The following is a 7569-nucleotide window of genomic DNA, read 5'->3' on the forward strand; positions in this document are numbered from 1 at the left end:
TGACTCTGGGCCCTCAGATGTCTGATCCGGAGCGTGCAGGACTACCATCCTGGGGGTTGCTGGCCCTGGGTCCATCACCCAAGATGAAAGACACTGAAACAGCCATACAGCTGGAGTCCTGTGAGACAAATAGGAACTTTCCCCTACCCGAATCCAAGACCGAGATTTCCTAAACAAAATCGAGAGCCAAGGCCTGGGTCAGTGTGAGGCCTGGGACCTTTGCCTTTGGAATCAGTGCCACTTCCCGAATTCCCTGAACTAAGTCAGTCAGTCAATTGTATTTATTTAGCACTTACTGTGTGCAGAGCACTGTACTAAGCACCTGGAAGAGTACAATATAAAAATAAACAGACACATTGCCTGCCCACAATGAGCTTATAACTAAGGAAACTTGCTGAGAGATTCATGTTGCACGGTGGAGAGAAAACAATTCCTTTAGAGCCTTCCCCGGCCATCGGCCAAGTGCTACAAATCCCAGGCGGAGAACGCCGTGTCCCGGCCTGCTGCTGCCCACTTTTCCCCACAGGATTCAATCAATCAGTGGCATTTATTGAGTGCTTACCATGTGCAGAGAATTGTACTGACTGTTTGCGAGGGTACAGTGTAACATTAGTAGACATTTACTATGCAAATGTCTCACAAGGAGCTTACAGGCTGGAGGGGGAGAGGAATCAATCAATTAATCAGTGGTATTTATTGAGCGCTTACTGTTTGTAGAGCACTATACTAACCACTTGTGAGAGGACAATATACGAATTGGTAGACACATTCCTTGGTCACAGTGAGCTTACAAAAAAGGAGGCTGGTGGCTTCTCTCATTAAGCCTCTGACTCTGTTTCCTTCTCAGGGTTCCAGGTGGTCATTAGCCACCCTGACCTGGACCAAATGAGTAGACCCAAGCGACATCGCACCCGGAGTCCACCAGGCCCCTGCCGCAACATGTCGATGTTACTGATGCCATATTGCCGAAGTGAGCCGATTTCTTCCGATTCTAGAGGCGCTTCTCCCTGGGAACCCCAAATCCTCTTTCCCTCCAGAGGCACTGCTCCCACACCCCTTTCTCCTAGGTCTAGACAAATCAAGGACCTCATCCAAGCTGCAGCATCTGACAATAGGGGCTGCCGGTGGAGGAGAGCAAACTGGCCATAAAAACTCCTGGTTCCATCTCTCCTCGGACGGGGCCAGGCCACCTGAAATATGGAGTGACTGGTAGAAGACTGGAGGTGTGAATGGAAGCGCTGCCCTGTGGGAGATGGTGGGTTGTCCACCCACATAATTTGACCTTTATCCTGTGGCCCCGCCGTCTTCCCTCACCCTCCACCTCTGGCCTCACTAGCACTGCAACTTCTCATCCACCCTCTCTGCTTCCTGCCTCCCTGCCATGCTCTCCTGTGCCTCGGTGGCTGGGAGGAGGGGATGGTTCTGCCCAGGCTGGTCCATGCCCTGGGCAACTCTGCCCTGCTGGGGCAGGGGCATACAGGAGTTAATCCATTCATTCATTCATATGCAATTACTGAGCACTTCCTGTGTGCAAAGCGCTGGTCTAGGCTCTTGTGAGAGCACAATATAACAATGAACAGACACATTTCCGCCCACAACAAGCTTACGGTCTAGATGGGGAGTTAGCTGGGATTTCTTGAGTTTCCCTTTGGGAGATGCCAGCGATTGCGGGCCTTGCGTTCACCCATAACCCAACAGGACGGGCAGTCCCTGTGCCCGGGGCAGTGGCATTGCACCCTTCTCCAAAGACACAGAGATGGTTGTTCCTCGGGCATCAGACTCCCTCCATCCCCAACTTCATCAGACCCTTGCCATCCTCACCTTCAAATCCCTCTTCCAACATGTCTGAATGTCCACCTCTTCCAATATGTCTTCCCCGATTCATTTCCAGGATCCCAAGTCATATAAACAGTGTGAGAAACAGTGTGAGAAGCACTGTGGCCTTGTGGATAGAGCCTGGGAGTCAGAAGGATGTGGTTTCTAATCCCGCCTCTGCCACTTGTCTGCTATGTGACTCTGAGTGAGTCACTTCACTTCTCTGGGCCTCAGTTACCTCACTTGTAAAATGGGGATTAAGACTATGAGCTCTATGTGGGACAGAGGCTGTATCCAACCTGATTAATTTGTATCTACCTCAGCACTTAGTAAAGTGCCTGGCACATAGTAAGTGCTTATCAAATACCATAAAAACGAAACAAAACCAATCAGCCATCTCTAACACCCGCATACTAATTTGCATCCATCCTCAGCACTTAGGTATATACCTTCAGACGAATACTCAACTATTTCTTTTGATTACTCTGTAAATGCTTTTAGGCCTGTGTCACCCATTAGGGTATCAGCTCTTTGTGGGCAGGGAATATGTCATTTGCTCGTTTTGCTCTTCCCAAGAGTTTAGCACAGTGTACTCTACCCAGTGAGTGCTCAATAAATACAACCACGACTGCTACTTCTCAGGGGCTGCCCCACCTCCTGGACTCAGCTCTCTCCCGCCCGCCCAGGAAATGGAGGTGACAGTGTCAACCGCTGGAATCCAAAGGCAGCCAACACCCTGGCTCTGTTTTCACTGCAAGCTGTGTATTTTGCGGTGGATTCAGCCCCAGCCCAGCCCCAGCCCCAGCCCAGCCTCAGCCCAAGCCCCAGCTCTGCTCTTTGAAGGTGACTAGGTCGGGGTTCAGATCCCCCCGGTGATTGAGGAGCACACCAGTAGGCATGGGTGGGCACGGATGGAAATCGAATGTTTATCTTTCAGGTCCCACTGACCTTATGCCCCCTACCCTGACCTCATAGGAGTCTTCCAGGGCAGGATTCCTGCCAGCGGCAGCCCAGCCTGGCTCCTTCTCCCATCGGGACCGCCTGGGTTTGAGCTTCTAGACTGTAAGCTCATCATGGGCAGGGAACAGCTAATTCTGTTCTATTGAACTCTCCGAAGTGCTTAGACCAGTGCTCTGCACATAGTAAGTGCTCAATAAATACTATTGATTGAACCCAGAGGAGAGTGGTTTCCATGGGGACCATGAACCTTGAGGTACCCCTTATCCTCAGGGATCCTGCCCTAGAGGGGGAGTGAGTGAGTCCTGCCCTGGGTAAGTTCTGCCCTCAAGGATTCTGCCCTGGGGGGTCCTGCCCTTCTTAGTCATCCAAGTGAAAAGTCTATCGCTATGGCCTTACCCACTCCATCCTTGCCCAGAATTCCCCACCCAGACCTGTTGCTGCTGCCTCCTGGACACTTTGGTCTCTGTCTTGTCCCTGCTTTGTCATGAGACCCAGAGGAAGTTCTCTCTCTCTGGTTACAGGATTGGGAGCTTTTCTGCTCAGTGAGAACTGTGCCCAGGGCATATGCCAGGATAATGCAGAATGAAAATTAGCCTGATAGAAGCAGTATGTCTTAGTGGAAAGAGAATGGGCTTGGGAGTCAGAGGATGTGGGTTCTAATCCTGACTCTGCCACTTGTTTGCTGTGTGACCTTAGGCAAGTCACTTAACTTCTCTGTGCCTCAGTTACCTCATCTGTAAAATGGGGATTAAAACTGTGATCCCCACTTGGGCCAACCTGATTACCCTATATCTACCCCAGGACTTAGAACAATGCTTGGCATATAATAAGTGCTTAAAAAATACTGTAATTATTATATCTTCCCTCCTGGCTTCCAGTCCAGACCACTGCCCCCAGGACAGGGGCTGGTTCCTGCCTGTTTCCTGGGTCAGAGGAGATGTCAGGTGGCGGGGAGGGGAGGTAGGAGGACTCACCTTTGGGCCAGGCACAGTTTTAATCCAAAAAGGATCCTTGCAGAGCCCCTTGCTGGATGCCAAAGCCAATTCTGAAAGATTCTTCAAATGCATCCGGAGCAAGAAGCTGCCAAGGGAATCAGTGGGGTCCCCAGATCTATGGGCCAATGATGAAAAGAAAATAGCACAGAGGCTCAATAATTCTAATCACTGTGGTATTTGCTCAGCACTTACTCTGTGCAAAGCACTTTGCTAAGTGCTGGAGAAGATACCATGCAATCAGATTAGACACATTCCCTGGCTCACAGTCTAAGGGGATGGGAGAACAGGAATTGAATTAATAATAATAATAATTGTGGTATTTGTTAAGCGCTTACTATGTTCCAGGCACTATACTAAGCATTGGATTGGATACAAGGAAATCGGGTTGGATACAGTCCATGTTCCACATGGGGCTCACAGTCAGTCCCCATTTTACAGATGAGGTAACTGAGGCATGGAGAAATGAAGTGACTTGTCCAAGGTCACAAAGCAAGCGGCAGAGCTAGAATTAGAACCCAAGACCTTCTGACTCCTGGGCCCATGGTCTATCCACTACATCATGCTGCTTCTCTCCCATTTTACAGATAAGGAAATCAATGCACAAAAAAATGAAGTGACTTACCCAAGGAAGGCAGGTGACAGAGCTGGGATTAGAATCTTCCCATTGCTCTTCCCATTAGGCAACGCTGCTCCTCCATGAATTCTTTAATTTGGTTGGTACAGAGGAAAACTTCAGAGAGGTCTCCGCATCCAAATTGCTTGTGCTGCAGATGAATGAGAGGAATTGAATTCAGCTGTAATGACGCTCCCCCCTACACCCTTCCCAGGTGTTTTGGACCCCAGTTAGGAAACTGGAGACGGACAAATCATTGGGCCTGGTTGGCAGTCACAGAAGAGTTCTGAAGGATCTTGGAATGGAGGTTGCAGTTGTTCTGGTGAATGAGTGTCTATTATTAAAATGGTCACTGTACTAGGGGACTGATATACTACCAGTGTAAATGCCTCCTTTCCATTCTCTTCACTCTCCTCAATTTGGCTCACACTCTCTCGCACTCTCATTTCTCTCAACTTTACCTGTTGTGTACACCAAACTTTGTGCACTTCACTGAGTGTATCCTTCAGTAAATGAAAATCCTTTCCCACTCACATTACTATGGTATTTATTATTAGGGTATTTGGTAAGCACTTCTGATGTGTCAAACACTGTTCTAAACTCTGGGGTAGGTCTGAGACAGTCAGGTCAGGCACAGTTCCTGTCCCACAGTCCATGTCCTACAGTTTAAGTGGGAAGGAGAACAGGTATTGAATCCCCATTTTACAGCTGAGGTAACTGAGGCAGAGAGAAGTGAAGTGACTTGCCCAAAGTCACATAGTAAGCAGTTGGCAGAGGAAAGATTAGAACCCAGGTCCTCTGACTTCCAGGCCTATGTTCTTTCCACTAGACCACACTGCTTCTCACATCAGCCAAACCGCCTCCCTTCCCTCCTCCAAAGCTTTCAAAAAAAACACCGCCGCCAGGGGACGTTCCCCAATGCATCCCCACTCACCTCCCCATCATCCCATATCCCCAGATCTTGGCACTCATCAGTGACCCCTGGGCCAGCCATTCCCTGTACCTACTCGTCCGTTGGACGGGGAAATAAATGGGGGATGGCGGGTGTAAGGGAAGTCTGAAGCTGGGACTGAGAATGCCGCAGCACTCAAGTGAGAAAATAGCATCAGGACTTGACCTGGCTGAGTGAATGACTCCTCCTCCTCATTTTCCTCCTTCTCCTTCTGCTCCTCCTCCCCCTCTTCCTCTTCTTCCTCTCTTCTTCCTCCCATTCCTCCTCCTCCTCTTCCTAACCCTCCTTTTCCTCCACTTTCTCTTTCTCCTCTTTCTCCTCTTCTTTCTCAACTCCACTTTCTCCTCTTCCTCCTCCTCTTCTTCCTCCTCCTCCTCCTCCTTTTCCTCCTCTTCTTCTTCCCTCTCCTCTTCCCCCTCTTCTTTTTCCTTTTCTTCCTCCTCCTCAGTCTCGTGGGTTCCCTGTCCGTCCTGGCCCTCCTTGCTGTGCACAAGGTCCCCAGAAAGCCGGTTTGAATCCTCCAGATGCTCAGGGGTCAGTAAGAGAAGGTGGTTCTTCATACCTCATATTTAGGAAACTCCATAAGGCCAACAAGACAATGAAAGCTGCAAAGCAGCCAAGCTCTGGTCAACACTGTCACTGACACATCTCCCCAAGCCCTCCAGGGTTTCCAAACTTTCTAATGCTGCCCCCCCAAAGAAAGAGCTCTTCTTTCATACTTCATAAGGACCCCAGTACACAAACATGAGGATATGGGTAGGTTCCTCATTATGCTGGTGCCTGCTTTGTGTAGAGCATGTTACTGAGTGAGTGTCTATCATGTGCACTGGAACTGTACTGGACACCTCCTGTGAGCCAGACGGCAGATCTGATGAACAGCAGGGGAAGGGGCTCTGGCCACAGGGTCCCAGAGCATAAAAACGGATGGAGCCTGTCTAGAAGTTGGTTGTCAGTTTGACTTGTACCTTTCCCTTCCTGGGTATGCCTCAGCTCTGAGCTCTCCAAAGGGGATTGCTTCAGGCCTCCTTGCCTGTCTGTCTGAATCCACTGCACAGTCACAGCTTAGGTCTGACTGTCCTGCCTGCTGTGTGCCCTTAGGCAAATCACTTATCTTCTCTGTGCCTCAGTCATCTCATCTGTAAAATGGGGATAAAGTACCCATTTTCTTTAACTGTGAACCCAGGGTGGGATAGAGAGTGTGTCTTATCGCCTTATAGTGTAGTGATAACAATAATAATAATAATTAAGTGTATGCTGTGTGTCAAGCACTATACGAAGCACTGGGGTAGATACAAAATAATCAGGTTGGACACAGTCCCACAGTCTCTAAGGAGGAGGGAGAACAGGTATTTCATCCCTGTTTTACAGATGAGGAAACTGAGGCCCAGAGACATTAAGTGACTTGCCCAAGGTCGCACAGCAGAGAAGTGGCAGAGCAACCCCAGAGCTTACTACAGTTCCTGGCATGTAGTAAATGCTTAATAAATAACACAATTAAGGCCTCAGGGTCAATGGTCCTTCAGACTTGCCTGATCTCCAGGATGATGCTGTTCAGAGAGAGGGAAGGGAGAGAGAGGGGCTGAAGAAGTCAGTAGGAAAGAAGAGGCTTGTGGGAGCAAGTGATTTTCAGAGATGAGAGGGGTGTGTGGTCGGAAGAGGGGGACAGAATTAGAGAGCAGATGAGAGATCACTATGTTGAGTGACAGCTGGGAAGAAGGAGAGAGAGGAGGAGAGGATGGCAGAGAGGAGAGAAGGTGAGACAGGGGCTATGGGAAGTTCACTTCTGATGGATTCTATTTTGTGGACAAAGAGGTCACCAGGGTTCAGGAAGGGAAGGTGTGTACCTGGGAAGAGAGAAGGGAGTTTCAGACAGTGGAGAGCAGGAAAATCATTCAGCTACAACCTAGACAGGCTGGGCTATTTAGGCTATCTTGCTGCCTGTCAGGTTCAAAGATATATATGTATATATATATATATATATATATATATATATATATATATATATATATGTGTGTGTGTAGGGAGAGGTGTGGCTGATGAGTGTCTGTGGCTGACCGGCCCTTTTGCATGTAGCAAGCTCCTCTCTCCTCTGCAGTGTTGAATTTTTGCCCACAGGACCCATCACTGTCTTCTCCTCTCTCTCTCTCTCAGTATCATAATCTTCCCACAATCTCTGCTCTGGGGTAATTAGTTCATTTTCACTTGCAGCTTGCTGGCTTTGACATTTGTGAAGT

The 7569-nt window shown here is 49.0% G+C and overlaps 1 protein-coding gene across 1 annotated transcript in view; it reads right to left on the reverse strand.

Annotated features, from left to right (window-relative positions):
- KLF3 (Kruppel like factor 3) overlaps positions 1–4522 on the reverse strand; it is a 58882-nt gene extending 54360 nt beyond the window's left edge. Inside the window, exons 1-2 of the mRNA XM_029083427.2 lie at positions 4393–4522; positions 3750–3885 (exon numbers count right to left, since the gene is read on the reverse strand). Coding sequence (XP_028939260.1) covers positions 3750–3842 — 93 coding nt within the window. The 5' untranslated portion in view covers positions 3843–3885; positions 4393–4522. The remainder of the gene's footprint in view (positions 1–3749; positions 3886–4392) is intronic.
- Positions 4523–7569: the final 3047 nt, after the last annotated feature.

The sequence above is a fragment of the Ornithorhynchus anatinus genome, chromosome 18, assembly GCF_004115215.2.
Source record: "Ornithorhynchus anatinus isolate Pmale09 chromosome 18, mOrnAna1.pri.v4, whole genome shotgun sequence".
NCBI classification, from domain to species: domain Eukaryota; kingdom Metazoa; phylum Chordata; class Mammalia; order Monotremata; family Ornithorhynchidae; genus Ornithorhynchus; species Ornithorhynchus anatinus.